Raw genomic sequence first — 27,288 nt, 5'->3', positions numbered from 1 at the left:
AAATGTTGCTAACCAATTAATCTACAAGCTTCAAAATAAGAGACAGCAAAAATCAAAATCCCAGCTAGGTATGATGTCACACGTCTTTAATCTTAGCACTCTGGAGACACAGCTAGGCAGATTTCTATGAGTTTGAGTTCAGTCTGGTTTACATAGTGAGTTCTGGCAAGCCAAGGCTACTTAGCGGAACCCTTTCTAAACAAACAAAGAAACGAACAAACAATAAAATAAATAAATGAATAAATAAATAAATAAATAGTCCAGTTGGTTGTGGTAGAACATTCCTGGCCCCAGCCCTCGGGAGGTAGAGGCAGGAAGGTAAGGAATTCTAAGTCCCTCTTGGCTACCCAGTGAGTTTAAGGACAGGCTGGTCTCCTTATACCTTGCCTCAAAACAAAGGGCTGGAGAGATAGATGACTCAGTGGGTAAAGCGCTTGCTTTGCAAACACAAGCACCTGAGTTTGGATACCACAGAGAGGCTGGGTGTGCTTAACTCCAGAGCCAGGAGGATGGGGCCAGGCTGGGCACTCACCGGCCAGCCACTTTAATCAAAAATAGTGAATTTTAGGATCAGGGGTAGACCTTGTCTCAAAAAATAAGATGTCACCCACTGGCTCATTGCCTCAAGACTGCATCTAGCCATAGACATCCTATGCATACCACACACACTCACATGGACACACGCGCGCGCACGCGCACACACACACACACACACACACACACACACACACACACACACACGATAAGACTGGGGCCAGCTGTGGGGTCACATGCTGGGATCCTAGCAGAAGGAGGGAAAGGCAGAGGTGGTTCAGGAATTCAAGGTCATCCTAGGCTACGTTTGGACTTGTCTTTTAAAAAAAAAAAAAGTAAAAAGTAACAATGATTTTAAAGGAGGGAGAAACAAAAAGAGAGAAAACCGAAGAAAGAAGAACAAAGGAAGAAGAGAGAAGAGGAGAAGAGAAAAGAAAAAGCAGGAAGAAGGCCAAGCTCCCCAGCACCTAGGCAGGTGATCGATCCCTGGTGACCACACTCCATTCTGAACCGGGAGAGGAAGCAGCTGGGATCATCTGACAGTGCCTTGAAGGAGAAATGACATCTCAACTCATGTTCAGATGCAGTCACGTTGCTGTGGTCAGGACTTCAGGGCATTGAGCGGAGGGAAGGAGGGAAGGAGGACAGGAGTGAGGACAGGAGTGAAGGAGGGACATGCCACTTCTGGAAACTGGCTTTCCCAACTCATAGGAGCAGTGTCATGCTCTGCTGTATGAAGCCTCCTCATCCAGCCTGCGTGGGACAAAGCCCTTGTCCAAAGCCCCAGCTGTCCAGCGCACCCCGTGTAATCATTACTTAAATTACTAGGCTCGTGTCTGCAAAGAATTCAAGGCTTTGACCTTCAGGAACCGAGCCTCCAGGGAAGGGGAAGTTCTATTTTTGGGATGTGGATAATGAGAGAGAGGAGCAGGCAAGCCTCGCTCCTGGCTTTGTGGTATCTTTTCCTGCTTGATGAATCAGGGCATCTGCCTCCCTCTCCCTCTATTGCCCCTGGCCCTCAATAATTTGGCTACAACTGTGGCAGCCCAATAGGTGTGCATTTGTACAAAAGAAATGTACGCCCCTAAGGGCAGCATTCCCAAAGTCTCCTGTGCTTGTGGAGGGACCCCATCAGGTAGGTGAACATGGCCCCAGATCATTAGCACGAAGTCACTGTTTGGCTGGGGGCCAGAGCCAACCCACTGTCTGTCTGTTTGCTTTGGGTAACACCCAAGGACACACATTCTGAGGACTGTGAAAGTAGAAAACACTTCAAAACCAAAACGCAGGGTGAAAACCATGCACACACCCATCCTCTCGGAGCCCAATCTCTACACTGGGTTCCTGGGCTGCACAGGGATCCCTGCTTCCTATTCCGTGACTGCAGGGGGCGCTGATCCTGCTTCCTGCAGCCCCTCCTCTTTCTAGGACCTGCCAAATCTGTTGGTTTGACATAGCTTCTCTTGTTCAGGAGGTAAAGTCGTCAGACTAGGATTCCTGAGCAAACCAGGAAATATCCATCCTGCTAGGATTCAGGATGTGGGGCTGGGCAAAGGCCAGGCCACAGCCCACTTCAGGCCCAAATGGAAGATGATGTCAGAGGGAGCCTAAGGAATGTTTCCACTGAGCGACTCTTTCCAAGGTCTGTGGCTGGTTAGCCTGGCCCAGCCTTGTCGCAGAAGAATAAAAGCAACTGGGCTTCCAGGTCACATGACCGGAGGTGGCAAAGCTACAGAGTTCCATTGGTGTCTGGGGAGGGAAGGGAGAGGACAGTGTCCATGGGTGAGCTCTTTCTGCAAAGTAGTATCAGGAAATTGTGCCAGGCTGAGAATGGACGGGCTGGGCTGCTTCCAATCCCTTCCATAGGCGAAAGGATGGGGTTTTGCAAGCCTGTCAGTACTACATTTAGCAACAATGCTAGATTCTTCCTCTTAGGTAATTTTCAGAAATGGAAACTAATTTTTCTCTAGGCTCTAGATAAGTCTAAGACATACAGTCTGTAGGCTCACGCCTCAGTCCCAGCAAGCCTGATTCCAGCCCCACTCGATATAAGTGCTTTTGTGGGAAAGCAAAATCCTGGGGGTAAAACCAGAGAAGGGAGAAGTTGGGAAAGAAGGTTCCAGAGCCAAGTGAGGACAGACTGACATTATTTCCGTCTGAGGTTAGCAAAACAGTGGCCTCACCTCTGTCTCTGGTGCCTGTGAATGAACATATTACATTATGTGCAGAAGGGACCTTGCAGATGTGATGGGAATCTAGAGGGTTTGCTTGGTACACTCCCAGCCCTGGAGTCCGTCTTCAGCCTAGCATAACCTGGGTGTGGTGATGCTGGCCTGTAATTGCAGCTCTTGGGATACGAGGCAGGATCAAAGTTCTAGATCCTTCTCAGTTACACAGGCCACTTTTTTTTTTTTTTTTTTGGTTTTTCCAGACAGGGTTTCTCTGTATAGCCCCGGCTGTCCTGGAACTCGCTTTGTAGACCAGGCTGACCTTGAACTCAGAAATCCGCCTGCCTCTGCCTCCCGAGTGCTGGGATTACAGGCCAGCATCACCTCGCCCGGTTTACACAGGCCACTCTTGACCTGCCTTCCTCCCCACTCCTCAAAGAAGAAAGAGGAGGAGGAGGGAAAAAAGACACAGAGTGGGTGTCTCTTACAGAACTAATTACTCACTGGTGAATAGAGAGCCCCACACCCTTGAGGTCACAGAAATCTATATAGATTTTGGTCTGAGAGTAAAGGCAAATTGTTGCTTTTTCTATAGGAAAGTTAGTTTTTATTCCAAAAGCAATGGAAAAACCACAGATTTGTTGGGGAGGGCAACCTGAGAGGGTCTGATGAGTTCTGATATGTAGAGCTCAGGCTGGCTGATGTGTGGAGACTGGATTGTAAGGTTCACACCTGCTTAAGTGTCACAGTCAGAAGCACAGATCTGAGTCCCCATGGGATGCTCTCATTATTATGGGATGCTCTCATCAGTATGGGATGCTCCTCCCATCAGTATGATATGCTGCCATCAGTTTGGGATACTCCCATCAGTATGGGATGCTCCTCCCATCAGTATTGGATGCTCCTTCCATCAGTATGGCATGCTGCCATCAGTATGGGATGCTCCCATCCATATGGGATGCTCCTCCCATCAGTAAGTGCTGGAGGTCTGAGACAAGGGGAGATGACTGTGGACGGCTCTCACTGAGGAGCCCTTGGTAGCCCTAGTCAGACACTTGTGAACGGGCGAACAGATTGGAAGGATACCAGTGGCTCAGTTTAGTAATGTCAGGATAGCAAACAGGAATCAGCAGCATTGGCATGAACCAGAAGAAATTGCCAGGCCTCTGCCGAATCGGCACAAGTCAGCAGGAGTAACCAAGACCAGCAGGGATGCCAGGAGAATTTCTCTGCCATGCTTCTCTCAACAAAGTGAAGATCAGCACTTGGGATGTAGTTCAAGGCCTGTCTGGTCTACACAGCAAGCTCTAAGACAGATGGAGATACATAGTGTGACCCTGCCTCAAAACAACAACAACAACAACAACAACAACAACAGCAAGTCTGAGGATGGAGTTGAGTTGGTAGAGTCCTTACATAGCATGAAAGAAGCCCTTTGTTTTACCCCTAATATCCTCCAAACTGGGTGTGACGGCACGTGCCTGTGCCCCAGTGCTTGAGGAGAGTGGATGGTTTCAGGAACATCAAGAATTCAGGGACATCCTTGAGACCAATTTGGGATAGAAGAGAAGGAGAAGGAAGAGGAGGAAGAGAAGAAAGAAGAGGAAGAGGAGGAGGAAAAGAAGGAGGAGGAGAAGAAGAAAGAAGAGAAGGAGAAAGAGAAGGAAGAGAAGGGAAAGGAGGAAGAGGAGGAGGAAAAGAAGGAGGAGGAGAAGAAGAAAGAAGAGAAGGAGAAAGAGAAGGAAGAGAAGGGAAAGGAGGAAGAGGAGGAGGAGGAGGAGGAAAAAAAGGAGGAAGATCCTAGAGATAGAAACGTATCTAGGGGCACCTGGCTGGTGCCAATGTTCTCAGAGACCTTACCAGAGGAATAAGGAAGGGGGAGCCATGACTATTGAAATCAAATCTGAAGATGCATTGATTGGTGGCTTTGGGCATGAAGGGTCCTCAGACCAAGGAATGCAGGTGATTTCTAAAAGCTAAAAGGCCAAGTGGCACAGACCCAGTCCACCCTGGGCTTTGGCTTCCAGAACAGTGAGGATGAATTTGTGTGAAGTCTGATCGGAAGTGAAGACACATAATGAAACACCCGAAACTCACCCAGCTTTGCTCCCCCAGTCACTGGGAACAAACCCATCTGCTCAGGAAGCTGAAGATGCCATAAACCAAGGTCAAAGCCAGGATCTGAAGGTCAAGGAACCAAAATAGAGAGGGAGCCTGGCCGTCCACAGATACAAGCAAGAGGCTGCACCCGGCAATGTTTTCTCTCCTGAACCCGCAGGAACTATTCACACTAGTTCCCTTGTTCAAGATGCCCAGTGTTGTTACATCTTTCCACTGAAGGCATAAAATATTACTTCATATCGGTCCTAATAGCTTAATTGGTTCTCCCTCTCAATCCTTCAAGTTTGAGGAACATTTCTACACAAGGCAATGAAGGACCCATTCAAGTCTAACCAACACTGTGGGCTGGGAGTGTAGCTTAGAGGCAGAGTAGCCACAAGGGCCAGAATTTATGCTCCAGTACCACATAGAGACATTTTAGTATCTAAGATATCATTCAGGTATTGGGCACAGTAAGCTGGAGGTGTAGCTCAGAGGTACTCACAGGGCCAGATTTAAGCCCCAGTACCACATAAAGACATTTTATTTTTATTTATTTATTGATTTATTTTGGTTTTTCGAGACAGGGTTTCTCTGTATAGCCCTGGCTGTCCTGGAACTCACTTTGTAGACCAGGCTGGCCTCGAACTCAGAAATCCGCCTGCCTCTGCCTCCCGAGTGCTGGGATTAAAGGCGTGCACCACCACGCCCGGCTAAGACATTTTATTACATAAGATATTCTTCAGGTGTTGGGCTCAGTAGGTTCAATGCTTGCTGTGTAAGCATAGAGTCCGGAATTCAGTCCACAGCATCCACGTTAAAATTGGGTATTAGGGCACATGGCTGAAGCTCCAGCAATGGAGCGGGGTGAGGATGGAAGGGCAGTGCCGGGAGGCATGCTGGCCCACCATCTAGCTAAAACAGCATGCTCTAGGTTCACAGAGAAATGTCTCAAAAATAAGTAAGGCAGCCGGGCAGTGGTGACACACGCCTTTAATCCCAGCACTTGGGAGGCAAAGGCAGGCGGATTTCTGAGTTCGAGGCCAGCCTGGTCTACAAAGTGAGTTCCAAGACAGCCAGGGCTACACAGAGAAACCCTGTCTTGGGAAAAAAAAAAAAAACAAAGAAACAAAACAAAACAAAAAGTAAGGCAGGCACAGTGGCAGTGTGTATCTTTAACTCCAGTACTTGGAAGGCAGGGACAGGTGAATCTCTATGAGTTCAAGGACAGCCTGGTCTACACAGCAAGTTCTAGCCAGCCGGAGCTACACAGAGAGATTCTACCTCAAAAAAACGAAACAAATGAATATCGATAGAAGGCACCAGAGCTAACTAACCTCTGGCCTTCACATATGATGTGCCAGTGAGTGCTCCTAGCTTCAAAAACATTGTTCATGCGTATAAAGATATAAGCAAATGCCGTACGACAGAGATGACACTGGGTGAAAAGAAGAGCTTACCATGATCACAAACAGGTCAAGGAACAGCAAAGACTGTAGGCCAAGCAGCAGAAGACAGTAGAGTCCTCAGGGCTACCCTCCCCCAAATCTCAGAAGACACCAGGAAACTGATGTCAGGTAAGCTGCTGGGATCAGCAAAGCAGCATGCCCTGTGGGTGCTCATATTCAGAATATTCTGGAATTCTAATGATCCTGAGGTGTAGCCAGGGTCAACGAGGCCTAAAGGTAAGGCTTATATGGGAGACAGAGCCTAAAGGCTCAGTGGGACTTGAGCCCCAGTCTTAGTAAAGTGGCCCAAGAGAACAAGGGAGGTAGTGTTCTATGGCTGTGAAGAGATGAGGTGACCACAGCGACTCTTATAAAGAGAAGCTTTTAATTGGGTCTGGCTTACAGGTTCCGAGGGTTAGTTCATCCTGGCATGGTGGGAAGCATGGCACACAGGCAGGTGTGGTGCTGGAGAGAGTTCTTAGATCTGGATTCTCAGGCAGCAGGAAGAGAGAGGACACTGGGCCGGCTTGGGCTCTGAAACCTCAGAGCTCACCACCCCCAGTCATACACTTCCTCCAACAAGGGTACACCTCTTTTTTTTTTTGTTTTTAAAGATTTACTTATTGATTATATGTAAGTACACTGTAGCTGTCTTCAGACACTCCAGAAGAGGGAGTCAGATCTTGTTACGGATGGTTGTGAGCCACCATGTGGTTGCTGGGATTTGAACTCCGGACCTTCGGAAGAGCAGTCGGGTGCTCTTACCCACTGAGCCATCTCCCCAGCCCCCAAGGGCTCACCTCTTAAGACCACTCTCTCTAAGCATTCAAATGTATGAGCCTATGGGGGGGCATTCTTATTCATTCTTATTCATATGACAGAGATGAGGGCTGTCACCATGCAGATGTGGTAGTAAAAACATTGCACAGAAGAGGAAACCCAAAGTCTATAGTCCAACAGGCAGCCAGGGATCTGTGCCTTCATGTCTCCCCACGTGGCTTGCAGCACCCCAGGCCAGTGCCTGGTATCATGGAACAGCATCTATGAACTCTCAGCATGGAACATCATGTCCTGGACAGTCTGGGAACAGGAGGGTCTCTCTTTGATGGGGACTGGTTCTAATGCTTTGATTTAATTGGGAATCTGCATGTCCAAATGTTAAAGGTCCCTGTCCCCATTGGTTTGGATCGATCAAGAAAGATGCCAGTGGCCAAAGACTGGGAGACAGGGTGGGTGGGACCTTTAGTTTTTCCTAGTTTTTTAGTTCCTGGTGTCTCTGAGGACAGTATAAATACAACTTAAAAAAAAAAAAAAAAGCCAGGCGTGGTGGCGTATGCCTTTAATCCCAGCACTTGGGAGGCAGAGGCAGGCAGATTTCTGAGTTCGAGACCAGCCTGGTCTACAGCGTGAGTCCCAGGACAGTTGTGAGCCACTGTGTGGTTTCTGGGATTTGAACTCAGGACCTCTGAAAGAGCAGTCAGTGCTCCTAACCACTGAGCCATCTCTTTCCAGTAAGACCAGATTCTTTAAAAAAAAAAAAAAAATTAAAAAAAAAAATCACCCAGGGAAGTTAGCTTCAGGCATGGCAGGTAAGGTTCCAGGTATTCTTGCCTAATGAAAACAACCAGGACCAGTGAAGGCTTTGCAGGTGAAGGTACGCGCCACCAAGCTTGACACCCTGAGTTCAAACCCTGAGACCTCGTGATGGACACAGAGGGCAGACCCTAGAAGGTCCTCTGACCTCTACACTCATACTGTGGCACACAGGTGTGCACATGAACACACACAGACACATACACACACACATACACACAAACACACAGAGAGACACATAGACAGACAGAGAGAGACACAGAGACATAGACACACACACACACACACACACACACACACACACACAATTTAAACATTTGGCCACTTGGCAGCCTTAAATTCCTGGGTGCAGAGGCCTGGGCTAATGAATAACTCCTGGTCTTCTCTCTAGCATGAGGTGGGAGGGAGGAGGTGGCGCTGTGGGGGGCACGTGGGTATTTTATCTCAGGGAAAGCTGCCCAGAGGAGCCTAGGAAGGAAAACAATTCCTTTCACCTGTGAGACAGGTATGGCCTGGGAACAGTGGCTGAGCTGATAAGTCAAAATTCCAGACTGGCCCAAGGCCAAGGCCAGGTGGGCCTTGCTGACACAGGCTGGTTAATGAGTGTGTGTGTGTGTGTGTGTGTGTGTGTGTATGCTTGCATGCTTGTGTTTGTGCACTTGTGCTTGGAGTTAGCTACTGCTTCTCCTGGAGATTCTCAGGCCTTGGGTTCCTGAAGTGGGGAGCAACACACCAGCCTAGCTAACACAGAGTAAGCTCTGGTGGTACTTGGCCTCCCAGACTGGGGGAAGGGCTTGGGGTTTGTTATAAGCTTTGCTGGGAATTGGTTTGACAGCTCCCATAAGGCCCTTCACCTCCCAATCCTTCCAGAGACACAAAAGAAAACCAACATCTTGTTCTCGTCCATTCCCGGCTACAGGGCCAGGGGTGCTGTTTGCCGGTTTCTACAGATAGGGTAAAGTTCTTTAGGAAAGGAAAGGGTCTAGAAAGCTGCATGGAATGGGGGAGGTGAACAAGAACGAAAGAGGCAGAGACCAGAGAGGTGAGGAGGCCAGAGGATGAGGCGGCAGCCGACACAGAGGAGCCATTGTGTCCACTGGAACCAGTGCCAGACTGGAACCCCCCTCCCACTGGGTCTCTTCTGAGCAGAAGGGGAACCGGTCCTGAGGCCCAAGTATAAAATGTCCTGCAGGCTGCTTCTGCTCTCTCCCACGGACTGAGTTTACAGTCAACGTTGCTCCACGCTTGCTGGCAGAGTATGAGAAGTTCCAGCCCTCGGCCTTAAAGAAAAGCTAGACCCTGATCCAGGTCGGCATTTTGAGCGTAAATTTACACACAGCCCGATCTTTCCTTCCCCGTGCCTCAGTTTCTCCTCTTTAGTTGTTAATGACTTGCTTTTCGGGCTTGATAGACACTCCTTCCCAAACCGTGGGAGAGCAGAGGAGGGGGTTTCCTACAGTCTGGGCAGCCAGTCCCCCTCCAAGCTAAATAGAATAGAGAATAGCCTCCTCCCTGAGTCTGCTAGATACCAACGCCAGATCTGGACCCTAGGTCTCTGGTAAGGGGAGGGAGCAGGGTAGACAAGGGAGCGAGCGGCAGAGAGCCTGGCTCCCCCGCAGAGCCCCCTCCTCCCACCGCGACTCGTGTCCCCGCAGCGCGTGACCACGGCACTGCGGCTGCAGAGCTGCAATACTTCCTTGTCCTCGCTAGATTCCAGGGGTGTAAGGTGGGAAGCCGGGGATGGGGGTAGGTGCAGGACCAGATCTTGGTGGCCACGAGTCGCGGAACCGGGGGTGGGTGATGACGCCCTTGCTCCCTCATTTTTTTGGGGGGTTGGTTGGTTGTTTCCGGGAGTTTCTCCACCCGTGAGCGTGTCGCTGAGTCACCTTCTCGGAAGGCACTCGGGGCGTTCATGATCCGGTCAGGCTGTCCCGCGGCGGTACAGAGCCAAGGCATATATTGCAGTAACGCGTGAGGAACCGCAGGTCCAGCCTGTGCCCCTGGCCCTCCTGGGGACTCCTAAAATACTGAGAAACTCGGTCGGGGAACTCCAGGGTCCTCTGGGAGAGAAGCCACCTTCAAGTCGTGACCTAGTTCACTGCAATCCTTTCTTATCTGGGTCCGTTTTCCTCTTGGACTCGCCTCTTCTGGACTTTAAGAAGCGATGCGAAGATAGAGGTGGGTGGGGTCGCGCGGGGGCCGGTGTGGGCGCGCCAGTTCTCTGTAACCCGAGCTAAACCAACGCAGCTTCCTTGGGAGTTTGGTGTCTGTTTTGGTGCTTGGTAGGTCACCAAGTCGTATTTGGGAGCTTCTTTTTCCCAGTCTCCGCTAATAATCTTCCAAGAATTTAACTCCGGTTAGTCACGGACACCGTCAGGTCACTTGCCATGAAATATATCACTTACACAACTATGCGTCTTGTTTATCTCCACCGAAGCGCATACACCGGGGCACGTGTGCATTTTCACCCGGAGTTCGCCCGAAGGGGTGGGGAGCGGTGGGACCACGCCCCCATGCTAGCCTCTCCAATCCTGATGAGAGCCCCCATTGCCCTGTCCACACTGCTGGGTTCCTGCAGTCGGTGAGGATCGTGGATCCGGATCATCCGCGGCAGGCAGCATCTCAGGCCTTGATAGTGTTCCCTGGGGGGAAAGACTCCACCTTTGGAGGTTGCTGACGAGGTTCTCTCTTCTCGACTTCGTCCCCAAACCGGTTCAGCTTTCTCCTGAAAGGCGTGCCAGACTGCTTCGGGTTCGGCGTCTGAGTGATCCAGCGGCTGCATCTGGAAGCTAAAAGTAAAGGCACGGCGGAGGAGCAGGGGAGGAAGAGAAGTTCGCGGGTGGCGGGTGACCCGATCCTGGCCCAGAGTCAGGACAGCACTAGGGTCTGGATGTGGAATTCAGGCTAGGGCTAGGCGACGCCAAAGAGGCGCTGCCTCCCTACTGTGAACAGCAGTTTCGAGGTTCAGCAAGCGCAGACCCACGCGTACCCGAAGCCCGCTCCGATTCTGGGCGCCGGCATGTGGGCTGCGCCCTCGCTTTCGCGCTCCGCGGATGCGCTGCTTCAGGCCGGGCTCAGAACCCCACCTCTTGCGGACTTCCTAAGCTGTTCTTCCAGCACGGGGCGCACAATCGTGTCCGGGGATCCAGCCCCTCATCTGCGCGTGGCCGAGCCCATGCAGTGAGATCCCGGGCGGGTGGGGGACCAGGGCGGCGCGCAACTCTGGTTCCACCCCGAGAGCACAAGGAACGCGGGGCGTGGCCAGGCCGGCCCAGAGGCTCAGCGCCCTCCCTGGGCCACCGCGAAATTGAGCAAAAAGTTTGAGACCGGAGGGGGGCGATCGCTTGGAGTCGGTGTCAGCCCAGTGCTTCAGTTGTCCCTCTGTCGCGGGTCTGAGTCGGGAGAGGAGCTGCTTTCCGCCACTGGCCGCCAGTGGGACAGATTGGGTAGGGATCCCCTTTCCCCCGCGCGCGCCCTCCCGTAGCTGGCCGTGCCTTCGTGGGTCCGTGAAGGAGACGGCCCCACGCCTGCGCCTCAGTGCACACTCGCGCTCCAGCAGGGCAGACCATAGTTGTGGGTCCGCCCAGCACGGGCAGGTTTTGGCGGGACTTGGGCGCTGTTCTCACGAGTGCGGCACGCACCCCCACCCCCACCCTCTTGGAGACTCGGAGCTTCAGCGGCTTCGTAGTTCAGGCAGGGGACCCGGCGACTGCGCAGGTTGCGATGCGTCCCAGAGTACTCTCGTCCCAGAGTACGCGCCTCTCAACTGTATACAGTTGGATTCTCCACCAACCCCGAAGGGTGAAGAGCCGGCCCGACGAAGAGAGCCACGGGTCACTGACTCATGCGTCGGGCCCGAATCCGGTGTCCCCTGGAACGGAATGTCCGTGGGGTGGGAAGCTCATTCTGGAAAGCTAGATCCCCGACCCACAGGGCTCTGGTGATTCAGTCGCGAGCCAGGGGCTCTGGTTGGGCACTTTGTCCCACGTGCATGGAGCCCAGGCAGAGAACGCCACCACTCTTTCCTCCTGTCCCTCAGATCTGGCCGCCTCGGGGAATGACGAGGGCGCTCACACAGCCCAGGGAGGTGGAGAGGGCGAGCCCCACGGCCAGTCGCCAGACACCCTCCTGGGCAACACCGATAAGAAGCTGAACGCAGGAGCCGCCGTTACCTCTAGCAGCGCCAGGGCAGCACCGGTGGCCCCTTGTCAGCGGGAGCCCCGGGACCTGGCTATGGAACCAGGTTTGTGGGGTACCTGTCTGGGAAAGGCTAATGAGATCTCTTTCCCCAAGAAATGATGGACAGCAGAAAGAAGCCTAGGGTCACTCGAAAGAAACATTTTGTCCCGCGAGGCCAGACAACGTCTGTCCCGGGGCCAAGGAAAGAGGTATTGCGGTGTCCCACTCACTCCCAGACAACCTGTGGGAGGCCACTTCCTCTGACAGGGTTGTGTTGATGGGTGGAGGATCCCAGAGAACTGGGACCCATGTTCCCGCAGCTCTCTTCGGCCCTCTAGCGGCTGGTTGTGGACATTACCATTCTGTTTTTGGTTTTCGAGGCAGGGTTTCTCTGTGTAGTCCTGGCTGTCCTGGAACTCACTCTGTAGACCAGGTTGGCCTTGAACTCAGAAATCCGCCTGCCTCTGCCTCCCGAGTGCTGGGATTAAAGGCGTGCGCCACCATGCCGGGCCGTGTTTAAGTGTTTTGACAGAACACTTATATGTATAAGCACTAGGCTGTGTATTTGGCGCCGTTGAAGGCCAGAAGAGGACGTAAGATCCCCAGGAACTGGACCTGGGAGTTTGGGACCACTGTGAGCCACCTTTCTGGTGCTGGAACTGAACCTGGGTCTTGTAGAAGAGCAGCAAGTGCTCTTACCTACCGAGCCCTCTCTCCAGCCCCATGTGGTGGGGTTGTGTTTTGTTTGTAGCAGACTGCCCCCGAGGACTGCTCCCACGGCCATGCAGAGTGCTGGTGCTGCTGAACCCCCGGAGTGGCAAGGGCAAGGCTCTGCAGCTCTTCCAGAGCCGTGTGCAGCCCTTCCTGGAGGAGGCGGAGATATCCTTTAAGCTGATACTCACCGGTAAGTGCTGACCCCAAAAGGGTGAAGGGAGCATTTCATGCCAGAAAACCAGCTCTGAGAACATCAATTCTTCCACCAGAACGGAAGAACCATGCCCGGGAGCTGGTGTGCGCAGAGGAGTTGGGTCGCTGGGACGCCCTGGCAGTCATGTCCGGTGATGGTCTGATGCATGAGGTCAGGGATGGGCTAGAGGATGGCCCAGAGGGCTTGGGATGGTTTTCCTAGACTGAGACACTCTGCTTATTTAACAGGTGGTGAATGGGCTAATGGAACGGCCGGACTGGGAGACCGCCATCCAGAAACCCCTGTGTAGCCTCCCTGGAGGCTCTGGCAATGCGCTGGCAGCTTCCGTGAACCACTATGCTGGGTGAGAGCTGAGGGTCAGAGTGGGCATCATGTCCCCTACCGCCATTTTCTGAGTTCCTGTGGGAAGCCCCACTTTCTTTTGGAGTCTCGTCCTCAGTTTACTGGCCCTAGGGAGCCTCCATCTACTGTCACTGGCTCCAGTGACTCCCTAGGGACCACGGTTGCACTGCTAGCCCCCATTCCTCAAAAGGAGAACAAAGAGAACACAAGAGGGCTCCTGTCCCATCTGACCTTTAACTTTGCAGGTACGAGCAGGTGACTAATGAAGACCTGCTCATCAACTGCACACTGCTGTTATGCCGCCGGCGCCTGTCACCCATGAACCTGTTGTCCCTGCACACTGCTTCTGGGCTGCGGCTCTATTCTGTGCTCAGTCTGTCCTGGGGCTTTGTTGCCGACGTGGACCTCGAGAGTGAGAAGTACAGGCGCTTGGGGGAGATTCGTTTCACGGTGGGCACCTTCTTTCGCCTAGCAAGCCTGCGCATCTACCAAGGCCAACTGGCCTACCTTCCTGTAGGAACTGTGGCCTCTAAGAGACCCGCCTCTACACTGGTGCAGAAGGGCCCCGTCGACACACACCTTGTTCCTCTGGAGGAGCCAGTGCCTTCTCATTGGACTGTGGTACCAGAACAGGACTTTGTCCTGGTGCTGGTGCTGCTACACACCCACCTGAGCTCCGAGCTGTTTGCAGCACCCATGGGCCGCTGTGAGGCTGGTGTTATGCATCTGTTCTACGTACGTGCGGGGGTGTCAAGGGCTGTGCTGCTGCGCCTCTTCCTGGCCATGCAGAAGGGCAAGCATATGGAACTTGACTGTCCATACCTGGTTCACGTGCCCGTGGTTGCCTTCCGCCTGGAGCCCAGGAGCCAGAGGGGCGTGTTTTCTGTGGATGGAGAGCTGATGGTATGTGAAGCTGTGCAGGGCCAAGTGCACCCAAACTACCTTTGGATGGTCTGTGGCAGTCGAGATGCCCCGTCTGGCCGGGACTCCCGGCGGAGGCCACCTCCAGAAGATCCATGACTCTGTGCCTTTCTGTCTACGCTGAGATGGGACCCTCCCCCGCACCCATCTCCTGGTATGGGAGGTTATTTCTAAAGTTCCTATGGAGGTGGTGGGGACTCCTGAAGAGAAAGCTAGAAGGTGGGGCTATGTCTTGGAAAGAAAGGCTCTACCTTCCAGTTAGAGATCCCCAGTAGAGCCCTGCTGGCTGGACCAGCATATAGAAGACACTCCCCATTGCTCTTGGGGACCTTCCCTGGGAACCAAATTCAAATAAAGAGACTTTTCCAACCTGCTGATCCTATCCTGGGGATTGGGAAGGGAATGGGGTCTTAACACCAGCAAGGGCTATGGAATTGTGTTAACAGGGATTGAACTCATTACAGTCATGTTGGTGTTGGGCACTTCACCCCCTATGGGCTGATAATCAGACCCACTTCAGCTGCAGAGGCCCTCAGCCTGGCCAGCAGCCCTACTTCACACACTGTGGACCTCAGATCAACCGTACCTCTTTACTAGGCACTGTCAATTGCTGGTTTCTTCACAGACGCTGGGACCTCCTCTGCAGCCATTTACATACAATTCTGCTCTATTCTTTTTTTTTTTTTTTTTTTGGTTTTTCGAGACAGGGTTTCTCTGTATAGTCCTGGCTGTCCTGGCACTCACTTTGTAGACCAGGCTGGCCTCAAACTCAGAAATCCGCCTGCCTCTGCCTCCCGAGTGCTGGGATTAAAGGCGTGCGCCACCACGCCCGGCTTAATTCTGCTCTAATTTCAAGTGGTCTTGGGAAGTGCTAGAGAGTATTATGCAGTGGGCTTCCTGTAGCTACAGGGAAGCCACCATCCGTGCTGGGTGGATGTTCTAGTGTGGCTGCGTCAGTGCCCCGTGCTCCTGCCTGAAGCTTTGGTGGACCTGCACGTTGTTAGGACCCTGTGAGAGGAAGACTTGCCTATGTCTCAAGGGACTCTTCTGACCAAACTGAAAAATGACAGGCGCAATTTCTTAAAAAATAAACTGGGCTGCACCCATGAGCTATCTCTGGGTCCACCCCGGACACCTCAGCCCTTCCCTGCTTGCACTTAACAGGAATTCTAGGCAGAATGAAAGGAAGCTGTGGGACAGGGCAGATGCCAATCCCCTATCCTGGGCAACCATTCCAGCCTGGAGCCCACAATCCTTGACACTTGACCATTGCTAGATGCTGTGGTATCAATTTCCCGGGAACCCAGAAGAAGCTGAGGAGGCAGCTGTAGGATACTGGCTTCCGATACCCAGCGGTGAGAGGTGGCTGTTGTCTGGATAATCACACTCACCCCAACAGACTCCACGTGACAAGAGATGAAGGCATCAGGCAGTGGAGCCAGACCCACCACCACCAGTCTCCCTTGGGGAAGCTGTCTAGGGGGGTGGGTCCTGGCACACAGCCTGAATGAATGGCAGAGGCAGGTTTAATGTGCCATCTTGTTTTGTTAATGAGCCAGCTCCCCCCAAAAAATGCAAGTTAAAAAAAAAAGTTTAATCACACAGCACTTTATACAGGTATTGTAAGCAGTAGGCATTCACATCTCCACGTGAACAATGGCCCGGGAAGCATGGCCCACCAGGCCCATGTCCCTGGTGAGTGTTCCCAAGGCTCTGCTGCCCCGGTGGTCCTGGCACAGCACAGGTGTGGAGCCCACTTAAGGCTGACAAGACGCATCATGCTTTGGCTTTTTTTGTGTTTTGTATTTTGTCTGTCTTTTTGTTTTCTAGTAAGAGTTATTAGTATCTTTGCTTTTGAGATTTATTTTTTCAACCTTAAATATTACATACACCAGAAACGACAAGCGTTGTAATGTGCTCACCGGCAGGCGTCCTCTCTCTCTACCTGGAGCTTCACATTATCAAAAGCTTAGAAACTTGTAAACCTCTGGGCCTGTGGGGTGGGGTGGAGCTCCCGCTGCCGGCCAGCCTCCCCCCTCAGACTGCCCTTGCAGAGAGTCTATAAGCCAAGGCTGACTGGAGAGGCTGAGCCACCGGATGGGAGAGGCCCTTGTCTCTAGCCTGGTTTGTGCAGATGCTCCTGTCACCTCAGTGGGGATAAAATGAGGCTGGATGGAGCAGATGACAGGCAGGTCTGGGCAGGACTGCCATTATCACCGCCATCTTGGACTGGAAGAGCAAGGCACCTGTAGCCATTTCTGTCCAGGCAGCACATTCTCAACTCCGTTCCCGTGAGGGCTGCAGCCTCTCCTGGTGTCACTCTGAACCTTAGCTTAATCCTATCCTCTCTTAGAGAGTAAGTTCAATAGGCCTAAGGGCTATAACGCACTGGCAGGCCAGAGCCAGCCACAGCAGCCACAGCTCCGAGATGGAGGTACAGGGGATGAGGGACCTGGTGTGTGGCGCAGGAGGGGCTGGGACATGGGGAGGCTACTGTCAAGCTGGAGAGGAGAGGGACCGGGAACACTGCAGGAGCAGCCACACTTCATGCAAGGCACGCCCACCCTCCTGCCATCTGCAGGTTCCTCAACACCCCACCTCTGACCTGAGAAGGGACAGCTAGGGAACAAGTGCCAGGACTCTCTGCCTGGGGTGACAGGGAACCGGAGTGAGTTCCCAGTGCCTCAGGTGCCTGCCTTTGAAACATAAATGAGGGATAGAACGCAGCATCTTGGGACACTTCTTGCACTTCAGCATCAAACTTGCCGCAGGGAGGAGAGGGCAGCAGAAGGCTCCAACTAGGTACAGGAAGGGGCGGGAAGAGGGGCAGGACCTCAGGAAGGGAGGGAGCAGGCAGCGGCTGACCTCTCCCACCATGACACTCCCTTTCAAGTGTGGGCAGCTACTTGTCCTCTGTGCTCTCCGGCATGCCTGCCTCCAGCAGGGCAGCACGGAACTGTGTCAGGACCCCCCGGATGCTCTTGATGAAACCCTTGGAGAGCGGGAAGAGGGGGAAGCCAATGTCAGGGTAACCACTCTTCTCAGGCAGGAAGCTGCGGTAGCTCTTCCTCCTCCTCTTTGGTCTAACGCTGGGAGGTGCAGATGCATCAGTGGCTGTCTCAGTCTGCTCTGTGTGGTCTCTGCTGGCTGAGGCAGGGCCCTGGGCGCCACCCTCTGAGTCTGAGCCCTGGGATGCCTCCCCAGGGGCCATCCCGACATCCTCAGGCTCTTCACGGCCGGAGTCTGAGAGTTCAGCTGCAGCCATGGGCTCCAGAGAGCTGCTGTCTTTAGAGGCCCCATTGGGCATCACCTGGGCCCTCTCCTGCATGGCATGGGTTTCCAGCCAGGACTCAATTCGGTTCACCAGCCGCCAGCCACCCACACTGAAGTGCTGCCGAATCTCCTGTTCGAAGACCTCAGGAGGTCGTCGCACCAATTGGGTCATGGACTGCACCACACGGATCAATGCCATCTCGTTGTAGCAGCGACTGTTCTCATAGCCTTCCTGCAGGCCCCGGTCACTGTCAAAGCCAGCTTCATTGTAGTATGGTTCATTCACCAGGATCAGACCTGCCAGGAAGCGTCCCTTAGGTGAGTGGGGTAAGCCCCGAGGCCCTCAAGAGGACAGACTGTCAGTGCGCCCAGAGCCCATCCTACCTTGGATGGAGATGAGCACCTGGAGAAGACTAGACTTGCTTGTCCACCTCTCTGTCCCCTGAAACACAAACACAATCTTTAGGTCTGTCCCAAATGGACACCAGCTCTACCGGGCAATGGGGCCCATACTCACCTTTCCAATCCAGGTACCTAGGAGGCTGACACACACTTTCCCATTGTCATACAGGTTGGGGTTCAGGCGGCCACTGCACTGGGAGAGGTAGCAAAAGTGGGGGGGCACCGCAGGGTAGATATTGGGAAGCTGGATGTCAAATAGGTAGAGGCCGTCTTCATAGGGAGTCCGAGTGGGGCCCTTGATCAGTGCAGAGAAGAGGTCCTAGAAGGAGTCACAGGAGGAGGGCTCATGTCTGCGGTCTGCTCTGACATCCTCCCAGAGCACTGCCGAGATCCGCAGATCCGAGGGCAGCACTCCAGAGCCACAGCCAAGGAGACATCTAAGCCAAGCAGCATTTGCTTCGGGGTGGGGGTGGGGGTGTAGAGTCACAGCTGGAGGGATGGCACTGGTACTGAGGGTCTGAGCTGGAAGGCAAACACTGGCAGAGGCCAGCAGAACTATGCTATCCAGCATTGTGTGTCTCTTAAGTATTTGCATGTGTGAACCCTCGCCAGGGTACCAGAGCAGAGTGGATAGCAGAGAAAGAAGGACCCTCGCATGGGGTCTGAGGTGCCCTGGACGATGCCTTGAGGACTGGGAAAAGTCTGCTTTGTGTGTTTCTCTTACCCCCTCAGCTGAACTGTGCCAGGCTGGGGACTTCCTAAAAGAATTTTCACTAAACCCAAGAGAAACAGATGTCCCTAGGGTCCTTAAGCAAGGCTGGGCGTGACAACTGCCACCAGTAGTCCCAGCAAGACCACTGTGCGTTCCTGGCACGGACTGAGAAGGGTAGCTGTGTGTAATGACAGGCTGCACAGAGGACCATGTGCTGTGGTGACAGGGAGGACAGCCTACATTCAGAAAAGGTCCTTTGGAAGGAGCCACTAGGAGGGAGCAAAGGCCTTGAGTTTGTGGGACTGGATAAAGGATACCAAAGGCAGCCTCCTCCTAGCAGGCTCCAATCTCCTACAGCTACATGGATACAGTGCTTCTCCCAGAAGGGTGTCCATGTGGCTGCAGGGCTCTATTCTGATACCTCAGTTACCTGAGCCACCATGTCTGGAATCACAGCAAGGTAACACTGCCACCCCTCATGCCCCATGGCATCTGTACCCAGGCGCCTCCCCAAGTTCCCAGCAGCCCACTTGCCATTCTGTCCTCAAAAGTCTTGACCATGATGCCATCAGGCAGCGAGGTGGCCAGTAGAGCCATCTCCTTCCGCACTGTGCTGAAGAACTTCTTGGCTTCCGGGGGCTGGAACTCAATCTTCTTGAAAGAGTGGTTTGCTGCGGGAAGAGGACAGTCAGCAGGGAGAGAAGCCCGGGGTGGCGCACTATAATCCCCCAGGACACAGGGTGATGGCAGAGGCAGGCAAGAACACTACCACTCATGGTGACTCACAGGGTGCAAACTCCAGCACAGAGAAGACCTCGCCCTTGGCGCTGGTGAAGGTGACGCCAGGCCTGCCACCACACTGCTGACAGAGCACAGGTGTCTCACTGGGCCACTCGGCTTTCACTGGTGACTGCACCTCAGGTTTCTCCTCCTTGCGCTCTGTGTCGGGTACTGCCTCCATCTTCTCCTCCTCAGCAATGGCCACATTGTCCAGGGTCTTCTTGAGGTTCTCCTGTAGCTTCTTGATATCGTCCAAAAACTTCTTCTCTCGGGTTGGCTTCTCGGGCTCCACAGTGGGCGAGGTGGGCGAGCCTGTGAGCAGCTGCTCCACAGTCATGTTCTTGAGGCTCTCCAGGATCTTGATGGCCTCCTTCAGCTCCCGGAAACTCTTGGGAGGCCCGTCCTTCCCAGCTTTTTCCATCAGCCCTGCCACGGGGGCAGCCATGGCCACAGCGCCCTGGATGGCAGCCGTGGCCGCCTCCTCACTGATGACCACGCCCTTGTCCTCCTCGGGGGCAGCGGGCTGCTCGGCAGGCAGGATGGCGGCCAGCTCCTCTATCTTGGGGTGCTCGTCGTCCACGAGCCCGTTGTCAGTCTCCCAGCTGTCGCTGTCGTCCTCCCACTCATCCGAGGAGGCCCCACTGGAGCTGCCTTCCACCGAGTCGTAGTCGGACTCCTCGATCTCAGACTCGATGTTGTATAAGTGCTAGGGGAAGAGGAGTTAAGTCCAGACACAACTCTAACACTGGGGAGCTCTGGTGTCCCCTCTTTGCTGTCTACAGCTCACCGAAGCCTGGGTGACCCCATTCCCTGTTCTCAACCTTTCATCTGAGATCCTGTCTCTGCTACAAGATTCCCCGTTCTCTGCAACAGACCCTTTGCCCATCTTGCACCCCAAGCAGTACACAGAGCTAAGTTAACACCTGTGCTACCTCCTCGCAGGCTCTGGGCAGCGGGAGTGAGTGTGGGGCACAAGGAACCTCAGCAAAGCCCGCCTACCACCAGGACTCAGGCCAGGTACTGGTGTGGCCTGCACCAGGAATGAGTAGGTAACCTTACTGGAAGGCAAAGTAGGGGCACAAGAGTTGGCCACACTGTGGCCTGCTTCCCCCTGAATGGCTGCCGAGGGGAGAGATCAGCCACTCTCCATCTGGCCCGGCCCCTGTGTGCACCAGGAAAGCAGAGCTGGACAACAGGGTCAGCTCAAGTATGGCAGAAGAAGGGGGCCAGCTGGAGATGGCTAGAATCGGCCAGCCTTTTCCTTCCCTTCCTTATGTGCCAACAACTGTCCTAGAAACAGCAGCAGGGAACACCCTGCACTTCCTAGCACACTGTGGGAACCTCGTACACCCACGAGATTTAGAAAGCTGCTGTCCCTGTCCTTGGGGCTTACGTGGGAAAGCTACAGAGGAGGCTGGGCTTCTAAGTGGCCAGTGGTCTGGGTCCTGGAGCCTCACCTGTGGTAGGATGATGGTTTTCGAGTTGTCAGCCCACACCACTTCCACTTTGCTGCTGACATCCACTCGGGCCACCTGGCCCACTGAGGGCTGAAGGGCAGAGGGCGTGGGGTGAGATGGGTGCAGGGGCAAGACTCCAAAGGATGTAAGCTCTAGTGGGTTCCACCCAGCCGTCTCCCATCCCCTGGACTGTAGCAAACACTAAATGTCTTTTCCCAAGTCTGCAGCAATTCTCTCCCCACAAGCAGTGCTCTGGCCTCCCTGGCTTGGCACTCTTCCCAGGTGGGTACCCTGCCACCAGTTTGTTTCTGCCCCTTGGGTCCAGACTGTCTTGACCTTTCTCAACACCTCCAGCTTTTCTTCCAGCTCTAGCTCAGGCTCCATCTCTAAGCCTGCCTAGGCTCTGCTGCACTTGACTGTGTGGGCTCTCAGCTGCAATGGAGGGTAGCCCCTGAGGGAACCTAACTGCCAGTGTCCACACAGCCATGCCAGCCATCCTGAGATGCAGAATTCAAAGACTTTCAAGTCTGAGCTTCTGGTGGCATCTGGTGGCAGTGTGAGGGACTGCAGCCACCACCCAGACAGAAGCTGCAGTCTACCTCATCACACCTACCTCATCCTCCTTGGGCAGAGCCCCATCCTCCGTGTTACCAATGCGGATGACAATGTCAGTTGTGCGGAAGCGAAAGTCAGGGTGGTCAGCAATGTCATAGACGCTCACATCCTCCTCTTCGCCAATGAGCTGTGGCAAAAGCAGGGCTGAATGAGCCAGGCTTCCCCCCTTCTGCCCGAGCCCACCCAAAGGAAGCAGGGCGGTATGCTCACCTCCACGTCATCCCCACTTGGTCGCAGCTTGAACCACTTCACCATGCAGGTCCGGCCAACATGATCCCCAGACTGCACCACACCATAGACAGCAGGGTCTGGGCAGCTCTGGACTAGGGAAATCAGGAGGGCCGTGACTAACTGAAGAGCTCTGGGGTGCTTGCCTGCAAACACACTTCAACCACACAGGCACCCGCTGGACCCCAAGTCCGATGCACCACCCTCCCCCCGGAAAGCAGCACTACCTCGCTTGTCCACCACGAAGTCCCCAGGGCAGAACTCATTGTTGTCCAGGTGGTGCACAGGGAAAAGGTCGTTGGAGCGGATGTTGCATTCCACAGAGCCATCTTGCCACATCACATCAGCTGAGGTCATCGTGGTCACAACCTCCACCGCCACCCTGTGAAGTGTAGGCCCAGGAGCCAGGCCACAAAAATATGCTTCTTGTAGACAGAGCAGGTGACCTTCCACCTTCTAGGCCTAACCAAGTCTCACACGGGCAGGGTGAATGTCTAGTGTGTGTAAAGCTCACCTGTACGGTGCCCCAAACGTGATCCCAGCAAGCCAGGCTAGGGAGGGTTAGCTGCTATCTTCCCCCACGTACCCAGGCCTACCCTAGCCACCATCATCTGGCGATGGGAGCACCATAAGCCCCTACAGGGCACACAGAGCTCCGGCTACTGAGTCTACATGTGCACCGCAGGATAAGGAACACACTAGGAACTCACCTGTCTCCAGGCTTGAAGTCACGGGTGACCTTATTCTTCTTCCTCTTGTGTTTTCGTTTCAAGTTTTTGATGGACAAGGGAATGCTCTTTTTACGACCAGTGCCACTGCCACTCTGGGAGGAGGTAGTAGAGCTGGCGGAGGAGGTCACAGAGCTGGTGTCGTCTGTATCGTCAGCCGCCTCATCATCTGCGTCCTGCTCTGCCGAGTGTAGCCCATCATCTCCACCCTCCTTCAAGAGGAAGGGGGGCAATGGCTCGCATGTCTCCTGAAGCTCCTCCGACCCCTCATCCTGCATCTCCACGGGGCTCGCTGACCCATCAGGTTGCTCCTCCGGGCTGGCAGACCCTACTTCACTTCCGGCTCTGGCTTCCCCTTTCTTGTCTGGGTCTTCCATGGAATGGTCCCTAGGACACTGGGTATCTGGTGTGCAGGACATGATTCTCACAACTTGCTTCTTCAACAGACGCTTCACCTACAAGAGCAGAACAAAGGGGAGGGAGCTGTAGACTGAGGCAGGCAGGGGCCATCCTGGCCCCAGACATTGTCTTGGGGAGTAGAGCTATACACACCTAAGTGGCCAGCGAGGGTCCTCAGGGCTGTTCCCTAAGGCCTAAAGCCCAGACCCACCTTGCTGGCTGTGGAAATGGCTCACAGCCAGTTCTCTGAGTGCCCACACCCGCCCACCTCAAGGACATACCTTCTTGGCCATAGAGCCCTCCCCCTGGGCGCAGTTTTTTTCTGGACATTCCCAGGCAATCTTGGCCGGCTCTACCTTGGCTGGGAAGACATACAGACAGCGTTCCCCAAGCTGCCGCTGAGCATGGTCAAAGCATCCGAGACGCTTCACCCTGAAGAGAAAAACCGGGAGCTTGGCAGCACTTCTGAGAGCTCCGTGGGATGCCTGGTCATTTATAGGCAGACCAATACATGCTAGGGGTGAGTGCTGGGTTTCTGGGGTGGGGGCACGCTCACTCACCTGCCTAGGTTTTCCTGAGTGATGATGGAAGGTGGGGGGCTAACACTGTCCGTGCCGCCGGGGCAGAAGCTCTTGGTAATCCACGTGACTTTCAATTCTACAACCTGCACCTGAGGACAGTGGATACGTCCTTCAAATAGCTGCCCAGAGCCTATCCTAACACAAATCAGTCAGCCAACCATCCATTCATCACATGGATGGACAGATAGCAGGGCAGGTGGAGGGATCAGTGCCAGTTAGCCAAGCCATGACTAGAGCCTAGGCTGCTCCAATGCTCAGATCTCACCCGGGTCCCCGGGGTCTGGGCACTGGGGAGGCAGCAGGCGCCCATCGGCCCTCACCCCAGTAATGTGCTCACCTCCTCCACCACCACACGGAACTTGCTCTTGGTGCTGAGTACAGGCTTGACCCCCGAGAGCCACTGGACACTGGAGAAGATCTTGGCTGGGCCAATAAGGACTTGGCCTGGGTAGAAGCCATAGGAGTCATCAAAGAAGAGACCCTGCAGGGTGTGAGAGCGGAGGAAAGGGCACAAGTCGGCTCTGGTGACTCACCAGGTGGACCTGATGCTTTCAAGGACGCCCTGTTGCTAGGAAACCAGCCCTTTAAGAGCTCTTCGCTATCGCTGGCCAGGCGTGGTGGCCACACCTTTAGTCCCAGCACTCGGGAGGCAGAGGCAGGCGGATTTCTGAGTTCAAGGGCAGCCTGGTCTACAAAGTGAGTTCCAGGACAGCCAGGGCCATACAGAGAAACCCTGTCTCGAAAAACCAAAAACCAATAAATAAATAAATTAATTAATTAAAATAAAAAACAAACAAACAAACAAACAAACAAAAATCCTGCTTGATACTATGACCTTCAGTGTTGGTTCAACGGCCCCGCCCAAGCCTCAAGCTACTCAGGTGCCCTCTTCCCTTTGGCTCACAGTCTTGCCTAGCCTCCAACAGTCCTCATGCCTAAGAAGCTGGGGAACAGACAGGGGTGACTCCCTCTGGCAGAGATATGTACCGAGTCGCTGACGTGAGGGCAGACATCGTAGAGCTTGGCACCATCTTCTGTGTTCATGGAGCACCTGAAACAGTAGGCAGAGGCTTGGTCTCCACCAGGGCTCAGTCAGCACCAAACACCAACACTAAAACACACACACCATTCACCTTGCTCCTACAGCTCAGCCTCTGCCACAGGACAGGAGCCCCAGCTCAACCTAAGTGCCTGCCATTATTAAGACATGCACAACAGAGCACTGGCCCTCAGAGACTCCTGAGCTGTAGCAGCAGAGACAAGAGCACTGAGCTCCAGAAGCTGAATGCCAGCATCACCATTACTGTCCTGGACCACACCCGACCTCCCAGACCTGGAACAACTCTCCTGGACTGTAGAGCAGGCAGCTGTCCCTAAGCTGACACCTACCTGGCACCATTAGACAACTTGAGGATGATCTGGTTCTTCAAGTCATAGACCTTCCCCAGCCAGCAGTCATAGGCGATATAGTCTCCATACATGAAGGGCTGCAGATCAAGGACACAGAGCAGTGAGCAAGGGCAGACACCATGGAGCCTGGGGTCTTCTTCGCCCCATTAGGATGTAAAAGGTATTTGTATTTGCACTGCATCCCAAGTCCCTTTCCACCAAGCAGGCAGCAGCAGCCTATGGCTGCCTCGTGGGTGGGAGTGTCCCAGCGGCAGAGGACAGCACTAGGAGGTTGGCATGGGTGGGGGTGGGCTTTGTGGATAGGTAAAGAGCATGAATCAAGGGTGATCCACTGGGAACACTGAGCGCAGTGTTCTCACTGTTGAAGTGTTCGGCAAACGGAAGCCATCCCAAAGGACCTTCCTCACTGGGACAACTGAAGCAAAATGGGATGTGAGGACTGACTAACGAGAGGACTGAGCTGCCGAATTAAACACAACTCTCAAGTGCACCTCATAGAAAAACGAATAAGCAAAGAAACAGGGCAGTAGGCACAGCTCTGTAGGCACACACAAGAATGCCAACCAATAGAAATGCGGGGGCAGTGACTTGAGGAAGACCCCACCTGCGACTGTTTACATGGCAATGTTCCCAAGAACATTGTCAGGCTTGCAGGTCTGACACGGAAGCTTGTGATGTGTGGGATATAATTGCTTACTGAGGGTAAAGGATGATTTTACAGTGGTGAGGGCTGTGAAGACCAACATGACCTGTGCGCAGAGTGAGCATCTCCAGCGGCAGAGTAGCACTGGACATAAAAAAAGCCCAGACAGAGCTAGCTGCACAGCACAGAGGCATCCTGGGAGTGAGTCTGTCCAGGAGACATCATCATGCATAAGCTTTTGCAGCACCACTGTCCAGGGTGTACAAGAACATCCCAGATGGGAAAGAAAAAGAACTGACAGGTAAATGCCAGGTGGATGGGCTCAGGGCCAGAGGGAAAGGACAGCCGAGCAGTCTGAGGCTCAGGCAGTATGGTTACCACTACTCCCCCGTCTACGGGCTATATCCAAATTTTGGAAAGCACAAAATGTAGTAGTGAGCAGTAGTGCTGGGGGCTGCTTTCAGATGGTTCAGGAGATGAAGATGACCAGGGTCAGTGGGAGGTCAGCAGCTGCACACACTGGAGAGTGGGCACATAGACTTAGCACTTCTGGGTAAGTTTAAAGTCCTTTACAAAAGAAATTATTATTAAAAAGAACACTGTTTTGCTGTTACTTTTATGTGTATGAGTACTTTGCTGCATGTGTGTATGTGAGCCATGTGTGTGCCTGGTGTTCTCAGAAGTCAAGGACAGAGCTGGGTCCTCGGAATCTGTGTCTTTAGCAAGAGTAGTAAGTAGTCTTGCCGTAGGACCATCTCTCCAGCCTTCTTGAGAGAAGTGTTGGATGGAGATAGAGACTCGGCAGTTAACAGTACTGTCTGCTCTTGCTGAGGACCTGGGTCCATTCCCAGCACCCACACAGAGGCTCACAACTCTCTTATTTCAGTTCCAAGGTATCCAACTCCCACTTCTGGTGTCAGACATGCAAGTAGTACACACAGACTATATTCCTGCAAAATACCCACATACAACAACCAAACAAATGTACGTCCGTGTCTGTGGTCGGTGAGAAACAAGTAAAGTGACCACATTTGTCATGATCTGTCCTGATGCCTGAGGCAGAGCACACTCTGACCTCCTGTCTAGTAGCGCATAGGCAAGGGCAACACGGAGCCTGCCTGGAGCAGGCTGGCCACAGTGACCAAGCACCGAGCCATCTGACCCATTAAGACTACACTTGGCAGGAGCAGCAGCAGCAGCAGCAGCACAGAGGCCACACAGCCACTCACCCAGATGTGCTGGAGGTCCTTGCTGTTGACAGGGTAGATGATGCAGTTGGTGCCGATGAGCTTGACGGCACAGTCAATGTTGACATCTATCACCGTGCCACACTGGCTGTCCTAGAGGAGGAAGGAAACATCCCACAGGTTGCCATAGGAGACCCCACCAAGACACTCCTCCAACCAAGCAGATCTCTTCCAAATAAGAGTGGGAGCACACAGGCTCAAGAGCCAGGGCGGGATGGGGATGAGGGACTCACAGTTGAGCGCATGTGTCGAACCACATCCCGGGGCACCACAGAGCGGTCCTCCAGTTTCAGCTGTGAAGAAAACATGAATGAGAGGCTTGGAAACAGACATCTGAGGCAGAACGCATTCCACCCAGGTACATCCCACCAAAGGCAGACAAAGGATGATTTTATCTGTACCCCCCTCCCCCCCAGCATACACACTGGAGATAGTCTTGTGCACTGGGAAGCATAGTCACACCACACAAGGTTAGCTCATCCTACAAAAACCAACATCTTGATGAGTCAAATCCTTCTCTGAGGGTCCTCCCTCTGACCTTGGCTTGTGGGTGCTCAGGAGTGGTTGGAGGACTGGCATGGCACTGAAGCCAGCTGTCAC

At 53.6% G+C, this 27,288-nt stretch overlaps 2 protein-coding genes across 7 annotated transcripts in view; one reads left to right on the top strand and one right to left on the bottom strand.

The window, feature by feature from the left end:
* The first annotated feature begins 9,778 nt into the window (after positions 1-9,778).
* Sphk1 (sphingosine kinase 1) lies at positions 9,779-14,575 on the top strand. 5 transcript variants are annotated; one of them, XM_029483041.2, is made up of 6 exons: positions 9,779-10,021; positions 11,883-12,086; positions 12,774-12,926; positions 13,006-13,100; positions 13,178-13,293; positions 13,538-14,575. In XM_029483041.2, the coding sequence occupies exons 2-6, from the start codon at positions 12,077-12,079 to the stop codon at positions 14,310-14,312; spliced, it is 1,149 nt and encodes a 382-aa protein (XP_029338901.1). In that variant the 5' UTR covers positions 9,779-10,021; positions 11,883-12,076; the 3' UTR covers positions 14,313-14,575. The 5 variants fall into 5 exon arrangements, with proteins under 5 accessions (XP_029338901.1, XP_021033198.1, XP_085685537.1 ...); XM_021177539.3 differs by lacking the exon at positions 9,779-10,021 and adding an exon at positions 11,051-11,289; XM_085829411.1 differs by lacking the exon at positions 9,779-10,021 and having other exon boundaries at positions 12,004-12,086; positions 12,777-12,926.
* Positions 14,576-15,786: 1,211 nt separating this feature from the next.
* Ube2o (ubiquitin conjugating enzyme E2 O) overlaps positions 15,787-27,288 on the bottom strand; it is a 47,470-nt gene continuing 35,968 nt past the window's right edge. Inside the window, exons 2-18 of one of the 2 annotated variants that reach the window (XM_029483952.2) lie at positions 26,922-26,981; positions 26,671-26,781; positions 24,778-24,875; positions 24,376-24,439; positions 23,726-23,869; positions 23,368-23,477; positions 23,164-23,239; positions 22,391-22,863; positions 21,908-22,062; positions 21,663-21,775; positions 21,451-21,579; positions 20,838-20,927; positions 19,387-20,086; positions 19,135-19,271; positions 18,004-18,207; positions 17,871-17,928; positions 15,787-17,783 (exon numbers count right to left, since the gene is read on the bottom strand). In XM_029483952.2, coding sequence (XP_029339812.1) covers positions 17,116-17,783; positions 17,871-17,928; positions 18,004-18,207; positions 19,135-19,271; positions 19,387-20,086; positions 20,838-20,927; positions 21,451-21,579; positions 21,663-21,775; positions 21,908-22,062; positions 22,391-22,863; positions 23,164-23,239; positions 23,368-23,477; positions 23,726-23,869; positions 24,376-24,439; positions 24,778-24,875; positions 26,671-26,781; positions 26,922-26,981 — 3,390 coding nt within the window. In that variant the 3' untranslated portion in view covers positions 15,787-17,115. Of the gene's footprint in view, positions 17,784-17,870; positions 17,929-18,003; positions 18,208-19,134; positions 19,272-19,386; positions 20,087-20,837; positions 20,928-21,450; positions 21,580-21,662; positions 21,776-21,907; positions 22,063-22,390; positions 22,864-23,088; positions 23,240-23,367; positions 23,478-23,725; positions 23,870-24,375; positions 24,440-24,777; positions 24,876-26,670; positions 26,782-26,921; positions 26,982-27,288 lie in introns of both variants that reach the window. The other variant, XM_021177641.2, reaches the window with a different exon arrangement.

Source organism: Mus caroli, unplaced genomic scaffold, assembly GCF_978045245.1.
Source record: "Mus caroli unplaced genomic scaffold, Mus_caroli_1 scaffold_13, whole genome shotgun sequence".
In the NCBI taxonomy this organism is placed as follows: domain Eukaryota; kingdom Metazoa; phylum Chordata; class Mammalia; order Rodentia; family Muridae; genus Mus; species Mus caroli.
This window is presented reverse-complemented; position numbering and strand designations above follow the sequence as displayed.

What these genes read in the sequence shown, in the direction of transcription:
- Sphk1 (XM_021177536.3), top strand. Translation starts at nt 12,746, where the DNA reads ATGTGGTGGGGTTGTGTTTTGTTTGTAGCAGACTGCCCCCGAGGACTG. An exon ending in GTGATGGTCTGATGCATGAG is followed by an intron (nt 13,101 to 13,177) that starts GTCAGGGATGGG and finishes CTTATTTAACAG; the next exon opens with GTGGTGAATGGGCTAATGGA. An exon ending in TCCGTGAACCACTATGCTGG is followed by an intron (nt 13,294 to 13,537) that starts GTGAGAGCTGAG and finishes TTAACTTTGCAG; the next exon opens with GTACGAGCAGGTGACTAATG.